This window comes from Bombina bombina, chromosome 5 (genome assembly GCF_027579735.1).
Source record: "Bombina bombina isolate aBomBom1 chromosome 5, aBomBom1.pri, whole genome shotgun sequence".
NCBI lineage: Eukaryota > Metazoa > Chordata > Amphibia > Anura > Bombinatoridae > Bombina > Bombina bombina.
In genome coordinates, this window is record NC_069503.1 from 127,585,811 (window position 1) to 127,613,452 (window position 27,642).

The 27,642-nt window shown below is 41.2% G+C and overlaps 1 protein-coding gene across 1 annotated transcript in view; it reads right to left on the minus strand.

Annotated features, from left to right (window-relative positions):
* Window positions 1-27,642, minus strand: part of LOC128661387 (uncharacterized) — a 509,641-nt gene that overhangs the window by 280,637 nt on the left and 201,362 nt on the right. The window contains exon 6 of the mRNA XM_053715646.1: window positions 9,876-10,065. Within this exon, the coding sequence (XP_053571621.1) occupies window positions 9,876-10,065 (190 nt within the window). The remainder of the gene's footprint in view (window positions 1-9,875; window positions 10,066-27,642) is intronic.

Consider the following 27,642-nt stretch of genomic DNA (forward strand, 5'->3'; position numbering starts at 1 on the left):
AATATCACAATCCTCTTAGGGACTGGAAAAACATCAGTGTAAACAGGAACCTCTAAGTATTTATCCATTTTACACAATTTCTCTGGAACCACTATAGGGTTACAATCATCTAGAGTCGCTAATACCTCCCTGAGCAATAAGCGGAGGTGTTCAAGCTTAAAATTAAAGGCCGTCATATCAGAATCTGTCTGAGGAAGCGTCTTTCCTGAATCAGAAATTTCTCCCTCAGATAATAAATCCCTAACCCCTACTTCAGAGCATTGTGAGGGCATATCAGATATGGCTACTAAAGCGTCAGACGGCTCAGCATTTTTCCTAAACCCAGAGCTGTCCCGCTTTCCTTGTAAACCAGGCAGTTTAGATAAAACCTCTGTGAGGGTTGTATTCATAACTGTGGCCATATCCTGTAAAGTAAAAGATTTTGACGTACTAGAGGTACTTGGCGTCACTTGAGCTGGCGTTACTGGTTGTGACACTTGGGGAGAGCTGGATGGCGAACCCTCATTTACTTCTGACTGAGAATCATCTATTGCTCTATTTTTAAGTGCTAATATATGTTCTTTATAGTTTATAGACATATCAGTACAATTGGGACACATACTAAGAGGGGGTTCACAATGGCTTCCAAACATATTGAACAAGGATTTCCCTTGGTGTCAGACATGTTAAACAGGCTAGTAATGTAACAAGCAAGCTTGGAAAACACTGTAATCAAAGTAAATAACACTTAGAATTAAAACGGTACTGTGCCTTTAAGAGAAAAAAAGCTGCACAAATTCTGCAAAAAAGTGTAAAAAAGCAGTAAACTTAACAAAATTTTTACAGTAGCATCATAAAGACTTAGTGACTTTGCACAGCTATGCAAATAAACAATTAACCCCTTAATGGCAAAACCGGATTGAAAAAAAAAGTCAAAACCGGTAAAAAAGACTTTTAGCACCTTGCCACAGCTCTGCTGTGGCGCCTACCTGCCCTTCAGAACGATTTGTGGGGAAAAAACATAATTTATGCTTACCTGATAAATTCCTTTCTTCTGTAGTGTGATCAGTCCACGGGTCATCATTACTTGTGGGATATTAACTGCTCCCCTACAGGAAGTGCAAGAGGATTCACCCAGCAGAGTTGCTATATAGCTCCTCCCCTCTACGTCACCTCCAGTCATTCGACCAAAGACCAACGAGAAAGGAGAAGCCAAGGGTGTAGTGGTGACTGGAGTATAATTTAAAAAATATTTACCTGCCTTAAAAAACAGGGCGGGCCGTGGACTGATCACACTACAGAAGAAAGGAATTTATCAGGTAAGCATAAATTATGTTTTCTTCTGTTAAGTGTGATCAGTCCACGGGTCATCATTACTTGTGGGATACCAATACCAAAGCAAAAGTACACGGATGACGGGAGGGATAGGCAGGCTCTTTATACAGAAGGAACCACTGCCTGAAGAACCTTTCTCCCAAAAATAGCCTCCGAGGAAGCAAAAGTGTCAAATTTGGAAAAAGTATGAAGCGAAGACCAAGTTGCAGCCTTGCAAATCTGTTCAACAGAGGCCTCATTCTTAAAGGCCCAAGTGGAAGCCACAGCTCTAGTGGAATGAGCTGTAATTCTTTCAGGAGGCTGCTGTCCAGCAGTCTCATAAGCTAAACGAATTATGCTACGAAGCCAAAAAGAGAGAGAGGTAGCAGAAGCTTTTTGACCTCTCCTCTGACCAGAGTAAACGACAAACAGGGAAGACGTTTGTCGAAAATCTTTAGTTGCCTGTAAATAAAATTTAAGGGCACGAACTACATCCAGATTGTGCAAAAGACGTTCCTTCCTCGAAGAAGGATTTGGGCACAAGGATGGAACAACAATCTCCTGATTGATATTCCTGTTAGTGACTACCTTAGGTAAGAACCCAGGCTTAGTACGCAGAACTACCTTATCCGAGTGAAAAATCAAATAAGGAGAATCACAATGTAAGGCTGATAACTCAGAGACTCTTCGAGCCGAGGAAATAGCCATTAAAAATAGAACTTTCCAAGATAACAACTTTATATCAATGGAATGAAGGGGTTCAAACGGAACACCCTGTAAAACGTTAAGAACAAGGTTTAAACTCCATGGTGGAGCCACAGCTTTAAACACAGGTTTAATCCTGGCCAAAGCCTGACAAAAAGCCTGAACGTCTGGAACTTCTGACAGACGCTTGTGTAACAGAATGGACAGAGCTGAGATCTGTCCCTTTAAGGAACTAGCGGATAACCCCTTTTCTAAACCTTCTTGTAGAAAAGACAATATCCTAGGAATCCTAACCTTACTCCAAGAGTAACCTTTGGATTCGCACCAATATAGGTATTTACGCCATATTTTATGGTAAATCTTTCTGGTAACAGGCTTCCTAGCCTGTATTAAGGTATCAATAACTGACTCAGAAAAACCACGCTTTGATAAGATCAAGCGTTCAATTTCCAAGCAGTCAGCTTCAGAGAAGTTAGATTTTGATGTTTGAAAGGACCCTGAATCAGAAGGTCCTGTTTCAAAGGTAACGACCAAGGTGGACAGAATGACATGTCCACCAGATCTGTATACCAAGTCCTGCGTGGCCATGCAGGCGCTATTAGAATCACTGATGCTTTCTCCTGTTTGATTCTGGCAATCAATCGAGGAAGCATCGGGAAAGGTGGAAACACATGAGCCATCCTGAAGGTCCATGGTGCTGTCAAGGCATCTATCAGGACCGCTCCCGGATCCCTGGATCTGGACCCGTAGCGCGGAAGCTTGGCGTTCTGTCGAGACGCCATGAGATCTATCTCTGGTTTGCCCCAACGTCGAAGTATTTGGGCAAAGACCTCTGGATGAAGTTCCCACTCCCCCGGATGAAAAGTCTGACGACTTAAGAAATCCGCCTCCCAGTTCTCCCCTCCCGGGATGTGGATTGCAGACAGGTGGCAAGAGTGAGACTCTGCCCAGCGAATTATCTTCGATACTTCCATCATTGCTAGGGAGCTTCTTGTCCCTCCCTGATGGTTGATATAAGCTACAGTCGTGATGTTGTCCGACTGGAACCTGATGAACCCCCGAGTTGCTAACTGGGGCCAAGCCAGAAGAGCATTGAGGACTGCTCTCAGACTCTCCTCCTGATTCCATAGTCCCTGAGCCTTCAGAGAATTCCAGACAGCGCCCCAACCTAGTAGGCTGGCGTCTGTTGTTACAATTGACCAGTCTGGCCTGCTGAATGGCATTCCCCTGGACAGATGTGGCCGATAAAGCCACCATAGAAGAGAATTTCTGGTCTCTTGAATGGAATGAAGGACACGGCATGCATTTTGAAGTTTTGTTAACCTGTCCTCTGTCAGGTAAATCTTCATTTCTACAGAATCTATCAGAGTCCCCAGGAAGGGAACTCTTGTGAGTGGAAAGAGAGAACTTTTCTCTTCGTTCACTTTCCATCCATGCAACCTTAGAAATGCCAGTACTATCTCTGTATGAGATTTGGCAGTTTGAAAGCTTGAAGCTTGTATCAGTATGTCGTCTAAGTACGGAGCTACTGAAATTCCTCGCGGTCTTAGTACCGCCAGAAGAGTGCCCAGAACCTTTGTGAAGATTCTTGGAGCCGTAGCCAGTCCGAATGGAAGAGCTACAAACTGGTAATGCCTGTCTAAAAAGGCAAACCTTAGATACCGGTAATGACTTCTGTGAATCGGTATGTGAAGGTAAGCATCCTTTAAATCCACTGTGGTCAAGTACTGACCCTCTTGGATCATGGGCAAAATTGTTCGAATAGTTTCCATCTTGAACGATGGAACTCTTAGGAATTTGTTTAGGATCTTTAAATCCAAGATTGGCCTGAAGGTTCCCTCTTTTTTGGGAACTACAAACAGATTTGAGTAAAACCCTTGTCCTTGTTCCAACCGCGGAACTGGATGGATCACTCCCATTAATAAAAGATCTTGTACGCAGCGTAGAAACGCTTCCTTCTTTGTTAGGTTTGTTGACAACCTTGACAGATGAAATCTCCCTCTTGGGGGAGAGGATTTGAAGTCCAGAAGGTATCCCTGAGATATGATCTCTAACGCCCAGGGATCCTGAACATCTCTTGCCCAAGCCTGGGCGAAGAGGGAAAGTCTGCCCCCCACTAGATCCGGTCCCGGATCGGGGGCCCTCAATTCATGCTGTCTTAGGGGCAGCAGCAGGTTTTCTGGCCTGTTTGCCCCTGTTCCAGGACTGGTTAGGTTTCCAGCCTTGTCTGTAGCGAGCAACAGCTCCTTCCTGTTTTGGTGCAGAGGAAGTTGATGCTGCTCCTGCTTTGAAATTACGAAAGGAACGAAAATTGGACTGTCTAGCCTTGGCTTTGGCCTTGTCCTGAGGCAGGGCATGACCTTTACCTCCTGTAATGTCATCAATAATCTCTTTCAAGCTGGGCCTGAATAAGGTCTGCCCTTTGAAAGGAATATTAAGCAATTTAGATTTAGACGTAACATCAGCTGACCAGGATTTTAGCCACAGAGCTCTGCGTGCCTGAATGGCGAATCCTGAATTTTTAGCCGCAAGTTTAGTTAAATGTACTACGGCATCTGAAATAAATGAATTAGCTAACTTAAGGAATTTAAGTTTGTGTGTGATGTCATCTAGTGTGGATGATTGAAGTGTCTCTTCCAGAGACTCAAACCAAAATGCTGCTGCAGCCGTGACAGGCGCAATACATGCAAGAGGTTGCAATATAAACCCTTGTTGAACAAACATTTTCTTAAGGTAACCCTCTAATTTTTTATCCATTGGATCTGAAAAAGCACAGCTATCCTCCACTGGGATAGTGGTACGCTTAGCTAAAGTAGAAACTGCTCCCTCCACCTTAGGGACCATTTGCCATAAGTCCCGTGTGGCGGCGTCTATTGGAAACATTTTTCTGAATATAGGAGGGGGTGAGAAAGGCACACCGGGTCTATCCCACTCCTTAGTAACAATGTCAGTAAGTCTCTTAGGTATAGGAAAAACGTCAGTACTCGTCGGTACCGCAAAATATTTATCCAACCTACACATTTTTTCTGGGATTGCAACTGTGTTACAATCATTCAGAGCCGCTAATACCTCCCCTAGTAACACACGGAGGTTCTCAAGCTTAAATTTAAAATTTGAAATGTCTGAGTCCAGTTTATTTGGATCAGAACCGTCACCCACAGAATGAAGCTCTCCGTCTTCATGTTCTGCAAACTGTGACGCAGTATCAGACATGGCCCTTGCATTATCAGCGCACTCTGTTCTCATCCCAGAGTGATCACGTTTACCTCTTAGTTCTGGTAGTTTAGCCAAAACTTCAGTCATAACAGTAGCCATATCTTGTAATGTGATTTGTAATGGCCGCCCAGATGCACTCGGCGCTACAATATCACGCACCTCCTGAGCGGGAGATGCAGGTACTGACACGTGAGGCGAGTTAGTCGGCATAACTCTCCCCTCGTTGTTTGGTGAAATATGTTCAATTTGTACAGATTGACTATTTTTTAAAGTAGCATCAATACATTTAGTACATAAATTTCTATTGGGCTCCACTTTGGCATTAACACATATAGCACAGAGATATTCCTCTGAATCAGACATGTTTAACACACTAGCAAATAAACAGCAACTTGGAAATACTTTTCAAAGTAATTTACAAATAATATGAAAACGAACTGTGCCTTTAAGAAGCACAGAAAAATATTATAACAGATAAAATAATTAAGTTATAGCATCAATCTTTGTCAGAATATACAGTTTTAGCAAAGGATTGTTCCCCTCAGCAAATGATAACTAACCCAGGCAGCAGAAAAAAATACACAAATAAACGTTTTTTATATCACAGTCAATACAATCAGCACAGCTCTGCTGTAATGATTACTTCCCTCAAAAAAGACTCTTGAGATCCCTGAACTCTGTAGAGATGAACCGGAACATGCAGGAAGAAAATGAACCTCTGACTGAGTTTTTCTGATGCATAGTAAAAGCGCCAAAAATGGCCCCTCCCCCACACACATAACAGTGAGAGGGATCAGTGAACTGCTCTAATTTAAATCAAAACTATTGCCAAGTGGAAAAAAAGTGCCCAAAACATTTTTTCACCCAGTACCTCAGAGAAAAAAACGTTTTTACATGCCAGCAAAAAAACATTTTACCTCAATAATTAATTGTCATTTAAAACCTATTGCAAGTCCCTGCAAAATAGGTTAAGTCTATGTATACAGTTTAAAAGCCAGAGAAGTACCATTTCCCAGAAAACTGAAGTGTAAAATATACATACATGACAGCCTGATATCAGCTACATCTACTGCATTCAAGGCTGAGTTTACATTATAACGGTATGGCAGGATTTTCTCATCAATTCCATGTCAGAAAATAATAAACTGCTACATACCTCTTTGCAGATTAATCTGCCTGCTGTCCCCTGATCTGAAGTTTACCTCTCCTCAGATGGCCGAGAAACAGCAATATGATCTTAACTACTCCGGCTAAAATCATAGAAAAACTCAGGTAGATTCTTCTTCAAATTCTACCAGAGAAGGAATAACACACTCCGGTGCTATTATAAAATAACAAACTTTTGATTGAAGATATAAAAACTAAATATATCACCATAGTCCTCTCACACATCCTATCTAGTCGTTGGGTGCAAGAGAATGACTGGAGGTGACGTAGAGGGGAGGAGCTATATAGCAACTCTGCTGGGTGAATCCTCTTGCACTTCCTGTAGGGGAGCAGTTAATATCCCACAAGTAATGATGACCCGTGGACTGATCACACTTAACAGAAGAAAAAACCTACTTTACAGCCCTCAAACACAGCAGGAACCTCAGGAGAAGCAGTTAGATGTCTCTGAGGAAAAGAAACTGCGCAACTAAGCAGCGAAAATAGGCCCCTCCCACCTCACTCAATGTTTTGAGGCCTATCAAACAAACACCAGAGTGTCTCTTAATTAACCATGTGGGTTAAAAAACCCAAAAAACAAGCCACAATGACCCCTTTAGTCCCTTCAAAAACTCTATTCACTGAATAAACAAAAACGTTTTTTTTTTTTTTTTTTTTACAGTGTCACCAATAACTAATGAGCCCATCAAGCAAGCTGAAATTCCTATCAAAGAGTCTGAATACAGCTTACCCTTCCCTCATGTTAATACTGCCAGCCTTTTCTAGAATTAACACAGTCTGTCTAGAAAAATATAGACTGAACATACCTCATATGCAGCTTAGAATGCAAACCGTTCCCGCAACTGAAGTTTTCCTGTACTCTTCAGCCCTTGTGAGAACAGCAGTGGATCTTAGTTACAAAGTGCTAAGATCATCATCCTCCTTGCAGAAATCTTCATCCCTTTTCTGCCAGAGAGTAAATAGTACACACCGATACCATTTAAAATAACAAACTTTTGCTTGAGAAAATAAAAAACTAACATTTTTGTCACCACACTCCTCTTGCCCTTCCTAGCAGTTAAGCAGGCAGAGAGAATGACTGGGGGGGGTGGAGCTAAGGGGGGAGCTATATAGACAGCTCTGCTCTGCCACTTCCTGTAGGGGAGGAGAATATCCCACAAGTAAGGATGAATCCGTGGACTCGATACATCTTACAAGAGAAATTGCATGCTCTATTTGAATCCTGAAAGAAAAATTTCAGTTTCATATCCCTTTAAAAAAAATAAAATAAAAAATGTATGTCCCCCTTTAAGGATTACTACATAACATAACTGTTCATTTTTGATGTTACATTTTATATTTAATTTTTGTTTATAACGTAAATTAAATACAATAATTTCCATATAATGGTTCCATTTCCTAAGTGGCAAAGTCTAGCTCCGTTTAAAGGGGGGCAATACAGATACCAAAAACCTGGCTCCTACCCATCCTGTCATATATTGTCGTAGTACATAACAAAACTGCAAGGGTGGGCCAAGCAAAAAAGCATTCTTTACAAAAAACTAAATCAGAAATTTTTTGCCAAACATGGCTTTTGCAAAACACAGAGCAAATGGATACAGCTTCAAACGTGTGAAGTGAACTCCATTTGCTGCCCTAGATAGGTCTTTAAAAGAAAGGTCTGCTTCAATTGACCAAGAGGTGGAGATTGCCCTTGTAGAATGTATCTGAAGGCAGTGAGGGATTACATATTAGTCTGAGATAATGCAGGATCTACTAATAAGTTGTAGTCTTTAGGTAGATAGTAGTTTGACCTCTTGGCATACATAGATTTGTGTAAATACGTATGTATTTAAGTATGTATTACCAGAATGGTCCCTATTTTGAGGAAAACTCTGCCTCGCTCCACAAGACTCAAATACTGTACTGTTCGGGGATGCATGCAATACACACTAACCATTCTTCCCTCAGTTCCTGTCTTCCACCTCTGTCACCTGCTTGGCATGTGAGCCTACGGGCCCTGCTGTTTAGTAGATCACGAGAGGTGATTTATAACAGCGCAACTTGTTAGGGCCCGCATTTGCCGCCTATAAATGTTACCTTTGCATATTATACCTATGTATATAGTGCTGCAGAATATGTTGGCACTCTACAAATAACTGCTAATAATAATAATTAACCAAATCAAAGATGTTAAGAGGGATGACATATTGAGAGGCAAGGAATTTGATACCACTCTAAAAAGGGACAGTATACACTGAGATTGTATATAAAATGTTTAAAGTAAATACTTTACAATATATTTAGTTTATTGTGTCACATTTTACTGTAATTTAAAGGCGCATAGCAGTGCAGAAATTACACACTATAATTAATTAAAATGTCATTTTTTTGCTCTACTAACAATTGAAACCTATTAACCCCCATGAAATCTCATCTGAAAGCCTCAAATAATAGCTGGTCCCAAGCAGGACACAGTTAGCAAGCCATTCAGCAGAGGCAGCAGCCCCACCCTGCCAACCATCAGCGCAGGAGCTGCAAAGCTTGTGGCTCCAGAGTGGTGCTCTCTGTGTTTCTCTTTGGGGGGAAGGTAAAAGGGACACAAAAATTAATACTTTTCATCCACCTTCCTCAAATCATGAGTGCTGCCATTATAGAAGCAAGGCTGCACTGCAGGTATCTGAAGGAGAGTTGCTGCACATGTGCAAACAGGTCAGCGCTGGAATGTAGTGATAGATTTTAAAATGGCGGCTCCCATGACTAGAGGGAGGCGGGGAATAACTGGTAATTGGTCCAAGAGCTACCTAGTGTCATTGGAAGATCACAAAAGAGAAGTAACAAGAAAGAACCTGAAGTTTAACTATTCATTTTGAAGGAGTAAAAGCCAAAAGTAAGGGTAGACCAATTTATTTGAAACTTAGAAACCAACAAGAAAATTGAGAAGCCAGCCAAACACTTACTAGCATAAGTCAGAAAACTGTATACATATCTATAGAAAAAGGCTTGCTTGATATGCATTGTGCCCGATAAGGAAACCAGATTCACACAGCCTAGAAAGCCAACAATCTATCTAGTATGGAGGAAAAAATTAAAAGGAAAACTAAGTGAAAAGAAGGGGCTGAGTCATCCTCTCATGAAAATGTGGGGATACTGGTTTGGATTTCTGTTCAGCCACTGAGAAATGAGCCAGTCTTTGTTTGAGAGCTACTAGGGTGAGTGAAGAAACTCAACTCCAAGTCTATAGCACAGAGTATGAAGATAGGTCATCTCTTGTATTGTTAGCCACGTGCTGCTCTGAATTACAGCTACATATTTTCTCTTTTTACCTAGTACAAATTTACATTTATAGATAATTGCAAAGTACAGCAAGTTTCATGCATCACTCAACACATTAGCATGCCAAACACTGCAGAAATATTATAAAAAGTACATACACAAACAAATGATATATATATATATATATATATATATATATATATATATAAAACTGCTAGATAGAATTCACAATAACTTACAGGTGGGTCGCTTTGGAGTAAGAGGCGGTTTTGGAGGAGCAGATCCTGTGGTAAGTGCAGTTGCAGATGTGTTGGTTTTGGAAGCAGAGGGACTGGCCTTCACAATAGAACGAGTCGTCGATACAGGAGTTTGTTTTGGAGCTGCCGTCTTTTTATCAGGGCTCTTGATAGGGCTTTTCAGATCAAGACTCTAATAATCACATACAAACAATATATTATAAAATCGGCTACACTTATGGGTACCCATAGATCTTTTAAAGGGAAAAAATAATAATTATACAATGTATACACGCTAGAAACAATACAATTGCAATGCAATCATAATATAAGCTTTTTCTTCCTTTATCTGAAAGTGTATTTTATAACCTTATATTGTTTAACTGAATGTTTCTGTGCTGAAAGGAAACAAAAAAGTAAATTTATGCTTACCTGATAAATTAATTTCTTCTATGGTACGACGAGTCCACGGATTCATCCTTTACTTGTGGGATATTATCCTCCTGCTAACAGGAAGTGGCAAAGAGCACCACAGCAGAGCCGTCTATATAGCTCCTCCCTTAGCTCCACCCCCCAGTCATTCGACCGAAGGTACAGGAAGAAAAAGGAGAAACTAAAAGGTGCAACGGTGACTGAAGTTTAAAATCAAAAAAATATAATCTGTCTTAAAATGACAGGGCGGGCCGTGGACTCGTCATACCATAGCAGAAATTAATTTATCAGGTAAGCATAAATTTACTTTTCTTCTATAAGGTACGACGAATCCACGGATTCCTCCTTTACTTGTGGGATACAATACCAAAGCTACAGGACACGGATGAACGGGAGGGACAAGACAGATGGCTAAACAGGCCCCACTGCTTGAAGAACTTTTCTCCCAAAAATAGCCTCTGAAGAAGCAAAAGTATCAAATTTGGAAAAGGTATGAAGCGAAGACCAAGTCGCAGCCTTACAAATCTGTTCAACAGAAGCCTCATTTTTAAAAGCCCATGTGGAAGCCACCGCTCTAGTAGAGTGAGCTGTAATTCTTTCAGGAGGCTGCTGTCCAGCAGTCTCGTATGCCAAACGGATGATGCTTTTCAGCCAAAAAGAAAGAGGTAGCCGTAGCTTTTTGACCTCTACGTTTTTCATTATAGACAACAAACAAAGAAGATGTTTGACGGAAATCTTTGGTCGCTTGCAAGTAAAACTTCAAGCACGAACCACGTCCAAGTTGTGCTTCTTAGAGGAAGGATTAGGACATAGAGAAGGAAAAACAATTTCCTGATTAATATTCCTATTAGTAACAACCTTAGGAAGGAATCCAGGTTTGGTACGCAAAACCACCTTATCAAAATGGAAAACAAGATAAGGTGAGTCACATTACAATGCAGATAGTTCAGAAACTCTTCGAGTCGAAGAGATAGCAACTAAAAACAGAACTTTCCAAGAAATAAGCTTAATATCTATGGAATGCATAGGTTCAAACGGAACCCCTTGAAGAACTTAAAGAACTAAATTAAAACGCCATGGCGAAGCAACAGGTTTAAACACAGGCTTGATTCTAACTAAAGCCAGACAGAACGACTGTACGTCTGGAACATCTGCCAGACGCTTGTGCAGTAAAAACATAATTTATGCTTACCTGATAAATTTATTGCTCTTGTGGTGTATCCAGTCCACGGATCATCCATTACTTGTGGGATATTCTCCTCCCCAACAGGGAGCTGCAAGAGGATCACCCACAGCAGAGCTGTCTATATAGCTCCTCCCCCAACTGCCAATCCCCTGTCATTCGACCGAAGACAAGCAAGAGAAAGGAGAAACTATAGGGTGCAGTGGTGACTGTAGTTTAAAAATAAAAAACACCTGCCTTGAAATGACAGGGCGGGCCGTGGACTGGATACACCACAAGAGAAATAAATTTATCAGGTAAGCATAAATGATGTTTTCTCTTGTAAGGTGTGTGACAGGAACACTTTTAACCACGGTCTTCTAGGGCACAAATGCAGCACAGGACAATCCACTGTAGTTTAAAAGGCTTTATTTTTCACAGCAATAACAAACAGGCAGTTCATTTTCAAAAGAGGGAAATCCTTCCTCTGCAGCAAAGTTAAGTGCTTTTAAATGTGTCCCAGCACTTCACAGCATTCCACAAGTGCTTTGTAAAAATAATGTCCTTTTACAGTTCACAGGAACAAAAGTCTCTTACACAGTGTAACAAACACACACACCAGCTTCTGTAGCTGTATATCTCTCTCTCAAGGCCTAAGTGAGGCTGCTATTTAAACCCTCACAACTTCTAATTAGCCACACCTGTGATTAGCTGCTGGACAGCTTCACAGCTGTCTGGGATAATCAAATACACACTCTTTCTCCCTGGGGTTTTAACTGAAAGGAGAAATAGCATGTACAATGCTTGGTCTTAAATATCTTCCATTTATAACCAGGCCTTGCTTTCTGTCACATATCCTCCCCCCCAGCTCACACCCAGTGGGTTGAGCGACCATGGACATCAATGAATGTACCCGAGACAAACCATCAGCATTGCCCTGCAAAAGACCGGCCCTGTGCTCAACAGTAAAATTGAAGGGTTGCAAGCTAAGAAACCACCTAGTAACCCTTGAATTTGTGTCCTTATTCCGACTCATCCACGTGAGAGGAGCATCATCTGTTATTAATTTAAATTTTCTTCCCAACAGATAGTACCTAAGGGTCTCTAAAGCCCACTTAATGGCAAGGCATTCTTTCTCCACTATAGAATAGTTCTTTTCCTGTGAAATAAGTTTTCTGCTTAGGAAAAGGACAGGATGCTCTTCTCCCTGACACTCCTGCGAGAGAACTGCTCCTAAACCAACATCAGAGGCATCTGTCTGTACAATAAAATCTTTAGCGAAATTGGGGGTTACCAAAACTGGATGGGCACAAAGGGCATCTTTCAACTGCTTAAAAGCTTGTTCTGCTTCTGGGGACCATTTTATCATAATTGGGGCCCTTGCTTTTGTGAAATCCGTCAAGGGTGCCGCAATTGTAGCGAAATTCGGGATAAACCTTCTATAATAACTAGTTATCCCAATAAATGCTCTTACTTGTTTTTTAGTTAGAGGCTGTGGCCAGTTCTGTATGGCCTCTATTTTTGTTGTCTGAGGTTTAACTAATCCTCTACCAATAGTATAACCCAAGTACTTAGCTTCCTGTAAACCAACAGTACATTTTGCAGGATTGGCAGTTAACCCAGCGGACCGTATTGCATCAAGTACTGCTTGAACTTTTGGAAGATGGGATTCCCAATCTGTACTATAAATTATAACATCATCCAAATTTGCTGCCGCATAACGAACATGGGGTTTCAGAATTCTATCCATCATCCTCTGGAATGTTGCCGGGGCCCCATGTAAACCAAATGGCAACACCGTATACTGAAATAAGCCCTCTGGGGTTGAAAAAGCTGTCTTTTCCTTTGCTTGACTAGTGAGAGGCACCTGCCAATACCCTTTCGTTAAATCAATTGTAGTGAGATAACGTGCTTTTCCTAGCCTTTCTATTAACTCATCTACTCTAGGCATTGGGTAGGTGTCAAATTTGGAAACACAATTAAGCTTACGAAAGTCATTACAGAACCTTAATGAACCATCCGGCTTTGGAACAAGCACGATTGGACTGTTCCACTCACTTTGTGATTCCTCAATTACCCCAAGCTTTAACATTTTTTCTACCTCCAGTTTAATAGCCTTTCTACGAGCCTCAGGGACCCTATAGGGTTTAAGGCAGACTTTCTTCCCTGGTTCTGTTATTATGTCATGCTTAATAACATTAGTTTTTCCCGGTACCACAGAAAATACCTCTTTGTTTCTTCTAATAAAATCCTTGACCTCTCACTTCTGATGTACAGATAGGGTTTCTGATATCTGGAGCAAGAAAGGGAAAGAATACACTTGAAAGCACTCACAGGTCACTTATTGTGTGATATTAATATGGAGAGATCAAAAAATGAAATCCAAGATTAGAGGAGACATAAACTTAACTATAATTAAAATTTAACTTTTATTGGGGTTCAAAAATAAAATAGGAAAAAACTTTAAAAACACACTTATGTACCGATTGTAGTCTATTTGGCTTATCGTGTCACTGTACAGAATACTTAGAATTCTTCTGCAAATACTCCTATGTATAATTTGGGTTGCAGTTAATTAACCTACTTGTGTACCGCTATTCGCTGCTGTCTGTGTATAATATACTTATATATACCTTAGATTAAGTATGACCGTTTTCGGTTAAGTTAGATATATTACCAATTTTAACCATCTACAGAAAAAGAGCAGTTTTTAAGTATAATCTTTCTTCGCTCAGTTATCTGAGAGGTTGATTATATCTCTATTCCCACATATGTATGTGTTTCAGTCTGAGTATTTAGTAATGATACAGTGTCTCTAATACACTGTTATGTAATAGTAATTCACAAGACTGTTTGTGTATTAGCGTGTGCTGATGTCACACCCACAAGCATATCAGAAATTAACTATGTCTCTGTTGCCACACGTTTACAAATTTCAGTCAAATTATTAAGTAATGATACAGTGTCTCAAATACACTGTTAAATCCTATTAATTCACAAGACTGTTTGTGTATTAACGTGTGCTGGTGTCACGCCTACATGCATATCACAATCTAAATATTTCTCATCTGCTCTGTTACGTATCAATAATTCAGCAGAGTGTTTGTGCATTAGAGTGTGCCGATATTCGCTGCTTTCAGTGTGTAGTAAGCTTATATATATCTCAATTTAAGCAATATAATTTGTCGTTAAATTAGGTATATTACCAGCTTTGACCATCTATAAATTATACAAAGGCAGTTTATAAGTATAATATTGTTTATTCAGTTGTCTGAGAGGTTAACTGTGTCTCAATTTTCACACGCATATACAAATTTCAGTCAGGAATGTTTAATAATAATCACAGTGACTCGTGTCCTGTTATGTAGTAGTGATTCACAAGACTGTTTGTGTATTAGCGTGTGCTGATATCAGCTGCTTTATAAATGTCATAGATTTATATATATCTCCATTTGGGCAGAGCCGATCACCATTCAGTTAGGTATACTAACAGTTATGACCATATGCAGATCTAAAACGGCCGGTACTGAGTATAATACTTATTTACCTGCTCAATTTTATAAGAGGTTAGCTGTGTCTATATTTACACACACTTATGTCTCATAGTTTAAATATTTGATAATGTTGCAACGACCCAACTGCACATTTGTGATCGTGGTTCACAAGACTATTTATGCATTAGCGTGTGCTGACATTTGCTGCTATTTTTGAATTGATATGCTTATGTAAACCTCAGTTTTGTACATACATGTAATCCGTGAGATTCGGTATACTGACTATATTGACAGCTGTAACCGTTACCTGCCTGAAAGAGTAATATGCTTTCAAGCGTTCTCAAGTACTAGGTTAGTTAATAAAACAGGATTGCCAGTGACACTTAGCTAGCCCGATCAATGTTAATATTTACACATTCATAGCCATCAGTAGACTTCGAATAAGTTAAGTGAAAAGACTACAGTAATTGAATCGGTAGCTTAAGGCTTACTAAAAACACAGGAGCTCCTAGGACTCCTCACCATTGCCCTAACGTCCCTGACATGTTTCGCCACGTAACGTGGCTTTTTCAAAGGTCCTTTGAAAAATGGCTATGAATGTGTAAATATTAACATTGATCGGGCTAGCTAAGTGTCACTGGCAATCATGTTTTATTAACTAACCTAGTACTTGAGAACGCTTGAAAGCATATTACTCTTTCAGGCAGGTAACGGTTACAGCTGTCAATATAGTCAGTATACCGAATCTCACGGATTACATGTATGTACAAAACTGAGGTTTACATAAGCATATCAATTCAAAAATAGCAGCAAATGTCAGCACACGCTAATGCATAAATAGTCTTGTGAACCACGATCACAAATGTGCAGTTGGGTCGTTGCAACATTATCAAATATTTAAACTATGAGACATAAGTGTGTGTAAATATAGACACAGCTAACCTCTTATAAAATTGAGCAGGTAAATAAGTATTATACTCAGTACCGGCCGTTTTAGATCTGCATATGGTCATAACTGTTAGTATACCTAACTGAATGGTGATTGGCTCTGCCCAAATGGAGATATATATATAAATCTATGACATTTATAAAGCAGCTGATATCAGCACATGCTAATACACAAACAGTCTTGTGAATCACTACTACATAACAGGACACGAGTCACTGTGATTATTATTAAACATTCCTGACTGAAATTTGTATATGCGTGTGAAAATTGAGACACAGTTAACCTCTCAGACAACTGAATAAACAATATTATACTTATAAACTGCCTTTGTATAATTTATAGATGGTCAAAGCTGGTAATATACCTAATTTAACGACAAATTATATTGCTTAAATTGAGATATATATAAGCTTACTACACACTGAAAGCAGCGAATATCGGCACACTCTAATGCACAAACACTCTGCTGAATTATTGATACATAACAGAGCAGATGAGAAATATTTAGATTGTGATATGCATGTAGGCGTGACACCAGCACACGTTAATACACAAACAGTCTTGTGAATTAATAGGATTTAAGTGTATTTGAGACACTGTATCATTACTTAATAATTTGACTGAAATATGTAAACGTGTGGCAACAGAGACATAGTTAATTTCTGATATGCTTGTGGGTGTGACATCAGCACACGCTAATACACAAACAGTCTTGTGAATTACTATTACATAACAGTGTATTAGAGACACTGTATCATTACTAAATACTCAGACTGAAACACATACATATGTGGGAATAGAGATATAATCAACCTCTCAGATAACTGAGCGAAGAAAGATTATACTTAAAAACTGCTCTTTTTCTGTAGATGGTTAAAATTGGTAATATATCTAACTTAACCGAAAACGGTCATACTTAATCTAAGGTATATATAAGTATATTATACAAGACAGCAGCGAATAGCGGTACACAAGTAGGTTAATTAACTGCAACCCAAATTATACATAGGAGTATTTGCAGAAGAATTCTAAGTATTCTGTACAGTGACACGATAAGCCAAATAGACTACAATCGGTACATAAGTGTGTTTTTAAAGTTTTTTCCTATTTTATTTTCGAACCCCAATAAAAGTTAAATTTTAATTATAGTTAAGTTTATGTCTCCTCTAATCTTGGATTTCATTTTTTGATCTCTCCATATTAATATCACACAATAAGTGACCTGTGAGTGCTTTCAAGTGTATTCTTTCCCTTTCTTGCTCCAGAAATCAATATTATACACATAGCACCAAATCTAGCCATTCAGTTGGCTGATAACATAAAAGGCCTCACAAATTGGCCAGACATTAAATAAATCAGGTCCTATATATATCTGTAGTGCCATTGGTAACCCTTTTTTCACAAAAGGGTTTCTGATATATTTACCTCTGGTTCAGTGACAGGGAGTTCTGTAGGTTTTAAGGCAACTAAAACTTCCCTATCTTTCCAAGGTTTTAACAGATTTATATGATATATTTGCTCAGGTTTCCTTCTCCCTGGCTGACTTACTTTGTAATTAACATCACCCACTTTCTCAATTATCTCATATGGGCCCTGCCAAGTAGCCAAGAATTTATTTTCAACTGTAGGGACCAGAACTAACACCCTATCCCTAGGTTGAAACACCCTGGCTCTAGCATTACGGTTGTAGCTGTACTTTTGTGCTTCCTGTGCTTTTCCCATATGTTCCCTTACAATGGGCATGACAGCTTCCATACGATCCTGCATTTGGGAAATGTTCAATAATACTTCGATAAGGTGTTGTCTCTTGCTCCCAAGTCTCTTTAACTATATCTAGTAATCCCCTGGGATGCCGCCCATATAACAGTTCAAATGGGGAAAAACCTGTAGAAGCCAGGGGAACCTCCCTGATAGAGAACATTAAATAGGGTAACAGAAGGTCCCAATTTCTCCCATCTGTGTCAATTACCTTTCTTAGCATACTTTTGAGAGTTTTGTTAAACCTTTCTACTAAACCATCAGTCTGAGGGTGATATACTGAGGTCCTTAGTTGTTTTATGCCAAACAACTTACACAATTCTTTTGTAACCCTGGACATAAATGGAGTTCCTTGGTCTGTCAAAATTTCCTTAGGTATCCCGACCCTGCTAAACATTAGCATGAGTTCTTTTGCTATGGACTTTGCAGAGCTGTTACGAAGGGGAACTGCCTCAGGATAGCGTGTAGCATAATCAAGGATTACCAGTATATACTGATGTCCTCTAGCAGATTTAACCAACGGACCCACCAAGTCCATAGCAATTCTTTCAAAAGGCACATCAATTATAGGCAAGGGCACTAAAGGGTTACGAAAATCTTTAGCAGGAGCTGTAAGTTGACACTTAGGGCATGAAGCACAATAATCCTTGATGGCTACAAATATCCCTGGCCAATAAAACCTTCTAAGAACTCTCTCTTTGGTTTTCTCAACTCCCAAATGCCCCCCTAGAATGTGGTTATGTGCAAGATTTAAAACAGTGTTCCTAAAAGCCTGGGGCACCTAAAGTTGTTTAACAATGTCTGTTCCTTTCTTCTCTACACGATATACCAAATCATTAACAACATCATTTATAACCCTGATATTATTTCTTGCCTCTACCAATGTTGGATCCTCCCATTGGGCTTTTTTAAAATTACCAGGGCCACCAACCAGATCTATCAAATCATCAATATTTTCCGAGCTAGTACTTGGTACTTCATTACTCTGAGAAGGTTGATCACCTACTAATACAGGCACAGGGCAATAAATCTTATTTTTCTCCTTTTCAATGGAACCCCCTTCAAAATCAGTTTCAGAGAAAGGAAATACATAAATATCAGAAGTTTGACATATTTCTGGAGATTCCCATAACTCCAGAAATTTTGGAAAATTTCTCCCTATCACCACCTCATGGGCTAAATTTGGTACTACACCAACACAATATTTTAATTTACCACACTGAGTCTCAATCTCCACCTCAGCTGTAGGATTTTCCCGCTTATCTCCATGAACACAGATAATTCCCATTTTTTCCCCATAATCTAATATTGCATCTGGTACTAAAGATTTAGCCACTAGTGTGACCATACTTCCTGAATCAAGCAAAGCCCTAAACACTTTACCATTAACCATCACAGTACACCAATGGGAATCATTATTAACAGAGCTGTTGCTATTAGACAATAGTGAATGTGCAACATTACAGTCCATAAATTCATCTTTATCACAATCTCTAGCAATATGCCCAACCTCATTACATTTAAAACATCTTACAGGTTGGTTATATTTAAATGTTTCCTTAATTCCTGGGGAAATGTCTCTGGTGTTTTGCCTATACACCTGCTGCTCTCTTATCCCCTTTATCCCCTGAACAGTCTTACTAGTTCTTGTAGAGCTCTGGGACTTGGGATTGTGGGGCTGATCCATTGAAGATTGTTGCAAAACTTCTCCTGAAGCTATAAATCTTTCGACCAATACAATCAACTGATCCGCTGTTTGAGGATCACCTTGATTAACCCACCGCCGCAAGGAAGCAGGTAATCCACGCTGAAACCGGTCCATCACCAGTAGTTCCACTATTTTGGTAACCGAATTAACCTCTGGTTGCAGCCACTTCCTGGCAAGGTGTATAAGGTCGAACATCTGGGATCTTGCAGCATTATGAGATGAAAACATCCAGGAATGGAATCTTTGTGCACGGACTGCCGAAGTCACCCCCAGGCGTGCAAGGATTTCTGCTTTCAATTTCTCATAGTCACCGGCTTGTGCTGGCTCTAAACCAAAGTAGGCCTTCTGAGGTTCACCACTAAGAAATGGCGCAAGTATACTTGCCCACTCAACTGTCGGCCATTTTTCTCTTTCTGCTGTGCGTTCAAATGCCAAAAGATACGCCTCAACATCATCAGCTGCTGTCATTTTTTGAAGATGACTAGCCCTTATTACTCTGGAACCTTGGCTGCCACCAACATATTCAGAGTTCAGTCTTTCTGATATGGCTTGAACCTCTCGTTGCAGAGTCTGTGTAGCACTTTGCTGCTCCTCCCGGGTCTTCCTGAATGTCTCAGCTTGCACAGCAGCCATCTGTTGTATCAACAATTCAGTGTTCTCCTTCTGTGATTTAGCCAGCAGCATAGCACTCTCTGACTGGGCCAAGACCAACTGTTGCAGTGCTGCACTATTTTCAGCAGCTTTTCTGTTAGTCTCCTGCTGTATAGCATTAGAATGGATCAAAGCTTTAATGACTTCCTCCATGTTGCTTGCAGATTATTATGCCCACAGACATACAACGTGGTTGCCCGAATTCTCCACCAAGTGTGACAGGAACACTTTTAACCACGGTCTTCTAGGGCACAAATGCAGCACAGGACAATCCACTGTAGTTTAAAAGGCTTTATTTTTCACAGCAATAACAAACAGGCAGTTCATTTTCAAAAGAGGGAAATCCTTCCTCTGCAGCAAAGTTAAGTGCTTTTAAATGTGTCCCAGCACTTCACAGCATTCCACAAGTGCTTTGTAAAAATAATGTCCTTTTACAGTTCACAGGAACAAAAGTCTTTTACACAGTGTAACAAACACACACACCAGCTTCTGTAGCTGTATATCTCTCTCTCAAGGCCTAAGTGAGGCTGCTATTTAAACCCTCACAACTTCTAATTAGCCACACCTGTGATTAGCTGCTGGACAGCTTCACAGCTGTCTGGGATAATCAAATACACACTCTTTCTCCCTGGGGTTTTAACTGAAAGGAGAAATAGCATGTACAATGCTTGGTCTTAAATATCTTCCATTTATAACCAGGCCTTGCTTTCTGTCACAGGTGTATCCAGTCCACGGATCATCCATTACTTGTGGGATACCAATACCAAAGCTATAGGACACGGATGAAGGGAGGGACAAGGCAGGCGCTTAAACGGAAGGCACCACTGCCTGTAAGACCTTTCTCCCAAAAATAGCCTCCGAAGAAGCAAAAGTATCAAATTTGTAGAATTTAGAAAAAGTATGAAGCGAAGACCAAGTCCCCGCCTTACAAATCTGTTCAACAGAAGCCTCATTCTTAAAAGCCCATGTGGAAGCTACCGCTCTAGTAGAATGAGCCGTAATTCTTTCAGGAGGCTGATGGCCAGCAGTCTCATAAGCTAAGCGGATTATACTTCTTAGCCAAAAAGAGAGAGAAGTTGCCGAAGCCTTTTAGCCTCTCCTCTGTCCAGAGGAGACAACAAACAATGCAGATGTTTGACGAAAATCTTTAGTAGCTTGTAAATAAAACTTTAAAGCACGAACCACGAGGATTAGGACACAGTGACGGAACAACAATCTCCTGATTGATATTCTTATTAGATACCACCTTAGGTAGAAAACCAGGTTTGGTACGTAACACTACCTTATCTGCATGGAAAATGAGATAAGGGGAATCACATTGTAAAGCAGATAACTCCGAAACTCTTCGAACTGAGGAGATAGCTACTAAAAACAGAACTTTCCAAGATAAGAGCTTAATATCTATGGAATGCAAAGGTTCAAACGGAATCCCTTGAAGAACTTTAAGAACTAAATTTAAACTCCATGGTGGAGCAACAGGTTTAAACACAGGCTTGATTCTAACCAGAGCCTGACAAAACGCCTGAACATCTGGAACCTCAGCCAGACGTTTGTGCAAAAGGATAGACAGAGCAGAAATCTGTCCCTTTAAGGAACTAGCTGATAAGCCCTTCTCCAATCCTTCTTGGAGAAAGGATAATATCCTAGGAATCCTGACTTTACTCCATGAGTAACCCTTGGATTCACACCAATGAAGATATTTACACCATATCTTATGATAGATTTTCCTGGTGACAGGCTTTCGCACCTGTATTAAGGTATCAATGACCGACTCGGAGAAACCACGCTTTGACAAAATCAAGCCTTCAATCTCCAAGCAGTCAGACGCAGAGAAATCAGATTTGGATGGTTGAAAGGACCCAGAAGTAGAAGGTCCTGTCTCAGCGGCAGAGTCCATGGTGGAAAGGATGACATGTCCACCAGATCTGCATACCAAGTCCTGCGTGGCCACGCAGGTGCTATCAAAATCACTGAAGCTCTCTTCTGCTTGATCTTGGCAATCAGACGAGGGAGCAGAGGAAACAGTGGAAACACATAAGCCAGGTTGAAGGACCAAGGCGCTGCTAGAGCATCTATCAGTGCTGCCTTGGGATCCCTGGACCTGGATCCGTAACAAGGAAGCTTAGCGTTCTGACGAGACGCCATGAGCTCCAGTTCTGGTTTGCCCCAAAGTTGAATCAACTGTGCCAACACCTCCGGATGGAGCTCCCACTCCCCCGGATGAAAAGTTTGTCGACTTAGAAAATCCGCCTCCCAGTCCTCTACTCCTGGGATATGGATAGCTGATAGATGGCAAGAGTGAATCTCTGCCCATAGCATTATATTTGAAACCTCCAACATTGCTAGGGAACTCCTTGTTCCCCCTTGATGGTTGATGTAAGCTACAGTCGTGATGTTGTCAGACTGAAATCTGATGAACCTGACCGCAGCTAGCTGAGGCCAAGCCTGAAGAGCATTGAATATCGCTCTTAGTTCCAGAATGTTTATCGGAAGGAGTGCCTCCTCCTGAGTCCACGATCCCTGAGCCTTCAGGGAGTTCCAGACTGCACCCCAGCCCAGAAGGCTGGAATCTGTTGTAACTATTGTCCAATCTGGCCTGCGGAAGGTCATACCTTTGGACAGATGGACCCGAGATAGCCACCAGAGAAGGGAATCCCTGGTCTCTTGATCCAGATTTAGTAGAGGGGACAAATCTGTGTAATCCCCATTCCACTGACCGAGCATGCAGAGTTGCAGCGGTCTGAGATGTAGGCGGACATATGGCACTATGTCCATTGCCGCTACCATTAAGCCGATTACTTCCATACACTGAGCCACTGAAGGGCGAGAAGTAGAATAAAGAACACGGCAGGAATTTAGACGTTTTGACAACCTGGCCTCTGTCAGGTAAATCTTCATTTCTACAGAATCTATCAGAGTTCCCAGGAAGGAAACTCTTGTGAGAGGGGACAGAGAACTCTTTTCTTTGTTCACTTTCCACCCATGAGACCTCAGAAATGCCAGAACAATGTCCGTATGTGACTTGGCAATTTGAAAATTCGACGCCTGTATCAGAATGTCGTCTAGGTAAGGGGCTACTGCTATACCCCGCGGCCTTAGGACCACCAGAAGTGACCCCAGAACCTTTGTAAAGATTCTTGGTGCCGTAGCTAACCCAAAGGGAAGAGCTACAAACTGGTAATGCCTGTCTAGGAAGGCGAACCTGAGAAACCGATGATGATCTCTGTGTATCGGAATGTGAAGATAAGCATCCTTAAAGTCCACGGTAGTCGTATATTGACCCTCCTGGATCATAGGTAGGATGGTTTGAATAGTCTCCATTTTGAAGGATGGGACCCTGAGAAATTTGTTTAGGCTCTTGAGATCTAAGATTGGTCTGAAGGTTCCCTCTTTCTTGGGAACCACAGATTTGAATAGAATCCTTGCCCCTGTTCCTCCCTTGGAACTGGGTGGATCACTTCCATAACTAGGAGGTCTTGAACACAATGTAAGAATGCCTCTCTCTTTATCTGGTTTGCAGATAATTGTGAGAGGTGAAATCTTCCTTTTGGGGAAGAAGCTTTGAAGTCCAGAAGATACCCCTGGGACACAATTTCCAACACCCAGGGATCCTGGACATCTCTTGCCCAAGCCTGGGAGAAGAGAGAAAGTCTGCCCCCTACTATATCCGTTACCGGATCGGGGGCTAATCCTTCATGCTGTCTTAGAGGCAGCAGCAGGCTTTTTGGCCTGCCTTCCTTTGTTCCAAGCCTGGTTAGGTCTCCAGACCGGCTTGGACTGGGCAAAATTTCCCTCTTGTTTAGTATTATGGGAAGTTGATGCTGCAGTCTTGAAGTTTCGAAAGGCACGAAAATTAGTCTGTTTGGTCCTTAATTTGTTGGACCTATCCTGAGGAAGGGCGTGACCTTTTCCTCCAGTAATATCAGAAATGATCTCCTTCAGTCCGGGCCCGAATAGGGTCTGTCCCTTGAAGGGAATATTGAGAAGCTTAGACTTTGAAGTAACGTAAGCTGACCAGGATTTAAGCCATAACGCCCTACGCGCTTGAATAGCAAAACCTGAGTTCTTAGCCGTTAGTTTGGTTAAATGAACAACGGCATCAGAAACAAATGAATTGGCTAGCTTAAGAGCTTTAAGCTTGTCAAGTATATCATCCAATGGGGTTTCTACCTGTAGAGCCTCTTCCAGAGACTCAAACCAGAAGGCTGCAGCAGCAGTGACAGGGGCAATGCATGCAAGAGGCTGGAGAATAAAACCCTGTTGAATAAACATTTTCTTAAGGTAACCCTCTAACTTTTTATCCATTGGATCTAGGAAAGCACAACTGTCCTCGACTGGGATAGTTGTACGCTTCGCTAGGGTAGAGACTGCTCCCTCCACCTTAGGGACCGTTTGCCATATGCCCCGTGTATCGGCATCTATGGGAAACATCTTTTTAAAAACAGGAGGGGGAGAGAACGGTACACCTGGTCTATCTCATTCCTTAGTAATAATTTCTGAAAACCTCTTAGGTATTGGAAAAACATCAGTGTAAACAGGCACTGCATAGTATTTATCCAATCTACACAATTTCTCTGGGACCATAATGGTGTCACAGTCATTCAGAGCAGCTAAAACCTCCCTGAGCGACATGCGGATGTGTTCAAGCTTAAATTTAAATGTAGACATATCAGAATCAGGTTGAATTATCTTCCCTGAGTCAGAAAAATCACCCACAGATAGAAGCTCTCCTTCCTCAGCTTCTGCATATTGTGAGGGAATATCAGACATAGCTACTAAAGCGTCAGAGTGCTCTGTATTTTTCCTAGTCCCAGAGCTGTCTCGCTTTCCTTGTAACCCTGGTAGTTTGGATAATACCGCTGTAAGGGTATTATCCATAACTGCCGCCATGTCTTGTAAGGTAAACACTATGGGCGCGCTAGATGTACTTGGCGCCTCTAGAGCGTGTGTCCCTTGAGCGGGAGTCATAGGTTCTGACACGTGGGGAGAGTTAGTCGGCATAACTTCCCCCTTGTCAGTTTCCTCTGGTGATAAATCTTTTAAAGCCAGAATATGATCTTTATAGCTTATAGTAAAATCAGTGCATTTGGTACACATTCTAAGAGGGGGTTCCACAATGGCTTCTAAACATAATGAACAATGAGTTTTCTCTATGTCAGACATGTTTAAACAGACTAGTAATGAGACCAGCAAGCTTGTAAAACACTTTAATAACTGAACAAGCAAAAAATAAAAACGGTACTGTGCCTTTAAGAGAAAAAAAAACAATCACAGAAACTGCAAAACAGTGAAAAAAGCAGAAAATTTTACGAAATTTTTACAGTGTGTATAATAGACTTAAATAGCATTGCACCCACTTGCAAATAGATGATTAACCCCTTAGTTTCAAAATCGGATAAAAACAAAAACGATAAACGTTTTTAAACAGTCAGAACCAACTGCCACAGCTCTGCTGTGGCCCTACCTGCCCATACAACGACTTTGGAAGGCACAAAAACCCTTTAGAGAGGTCCTATATGTTCAGTGGACTCCTTCAGGGAAGCTGGAAGTCTCAAGCTGCAAAAACTACTGCACGATTTAGGCCTGAAATTAGGCCCCTCTCAACCTGTACTCACAGTGAGAGGGCCATAAAAAACTATCCCTAGGCAAAATCTAGTCAGCCATGTGGAAAAACTGGGCCCCAGAATAAAGTTTTATCACCATTTGTAATAAACGTTTATATACATCAAGCAAACGTTATATCTATTCAGTAATGAGAGTAAATAACAAAAATATTACCCTTTACAGCAAGCATGATACCAGTCGTTATTAAATCACTGTAATCAGGCTTACCTTAAATAAATCAGGTACTGTCAGCATTTTCTAGCTTATCCTCTCTCTAGAATTTTTTTTAACTGCACATACCTCAGAGCAGGAGAGCCTGCACGCCATTCCCCCAGCTGAAGTTACTCATCTCTTCAGTTATGTGTGAGAACAGCAGTGGATCTTAGTTACAAGCTGCTAAGATCATCAAAAACCTCAGGCAGACTCTTCTTCAACTTTCTGCCTGAGGCTAAAATAGTACAACTCCGGTACCATTTGAAAATAATAAACTTTTGATTGAAGATAAACTACATTAATGCACCACATCTCTCTAGCAACTACCCATGTTGAGAGCGGCAAGAGAATGACTGGGGAGTGGCAGTTGGGGGAGGAGCTATATAGACAGCTCTGCTGTGGGTGATCCTCTTGCAGCTCCCTGTTGGGGAGGAGAATATCCCACAAGTAATGGATGATCCGTGGACTGGATACACCACAAGAGAAATTGATAAAGCAGATATCTGTCTCTTTAGGGAACTAGCTGATAGCCCCTTCTCCAATCCTTCTTGGAGAAAGGACAAAATCCTAGGAATCCTGATCTTACTCCATGAGTAGCCTTTGGATTCGCACCAATAAAGATATTTACGCCATATCTTATGATAAATTTTCCTAGTGACAGGCTTTCGATCCTGAATCAAGGTATCTATGACCGACTCAGAGAATCCCCGCTTGGATAAAATCAAGCGTTCAATCTCCAGGCAGCCAGCCGCAGAGAAACTAGATTTGGATGCTGGAACGGACCTTGAATCAGAAGGACCTGTCTCAGTGGCAGAGTCCATGGTGGAAAAGATGACATGTCCACCAGGTCTGCATACCAAGTCCTGCGTGGCCACGCAGGTGCTATCAAAATCACAGAAGCTCTATCCTGTTTGATTCTGGCAATCAAACGAGGAAGGAGAGGGAAATGTTGGAAACACATAAGCCAGGCTGAACGACCAGGGTACTGCTAGAGGATCCCTTTATCTGGACCCGTAAAAAGGAAGTTTGGCGTTCTGACGAGACGCCATCAGATCCAATTCTGGTGTGCCCCATTGCTGAATGAATTGTGCAAACACTCCGCTTCCCAGTTCTCCACTCCTGGGATATAGATTGCCGATAGATGACAAGAGTGAGTCTCTGCCCATCTAATTATTTTGGTAACCTCTATCATCGCTAGAGAACTCTTTGTTCCCCCCTGATGATTGATATATGCTACAGTCGTGATATTGTCCGACTGGAATCTTATGAATCTGGCGAAGCCAGCTGAGGCCACGCCTGAAGCGCGTTGAATATTGCTCTCAGTTCTAGAATATTTATCGGGAGGAGAGCCTCCGCCTGAGTCCACAAACCCTGTGCTTTCAGGGAATTCCAGACTGCACCCCAGCCCAATAGGCTGGCGTCCGTCATCACTATGACCCACGCTGGCCTGCGGAAACACATTCCCTGGGACAGATGATCCTGTGACAACCACCAAAGAAGAGAGTCTCTGGTCTCTTGATCCAGATTTATCTGAGGAGATAAATCTGCATAATCCCCATTCCACTGTTTGAGCATGCATAGTTACAGTGGTCTGAGATGCAAGCGAGCAAACGGAACTATGTCCATTGCCGCTACCATTAGTCCGATTACCTCCATACACTGAGCCACTGACGGCGGAGGAATGGAATGAAGAGCTCGGCAGGTGGTTAAAATCTTTGATTTCCTGACCTCAGTCAGAAAAATTTTCATGTCCACCGAATCTATCAGATTTCCCAGGAATGGAACTCTTGTGAGAGGGA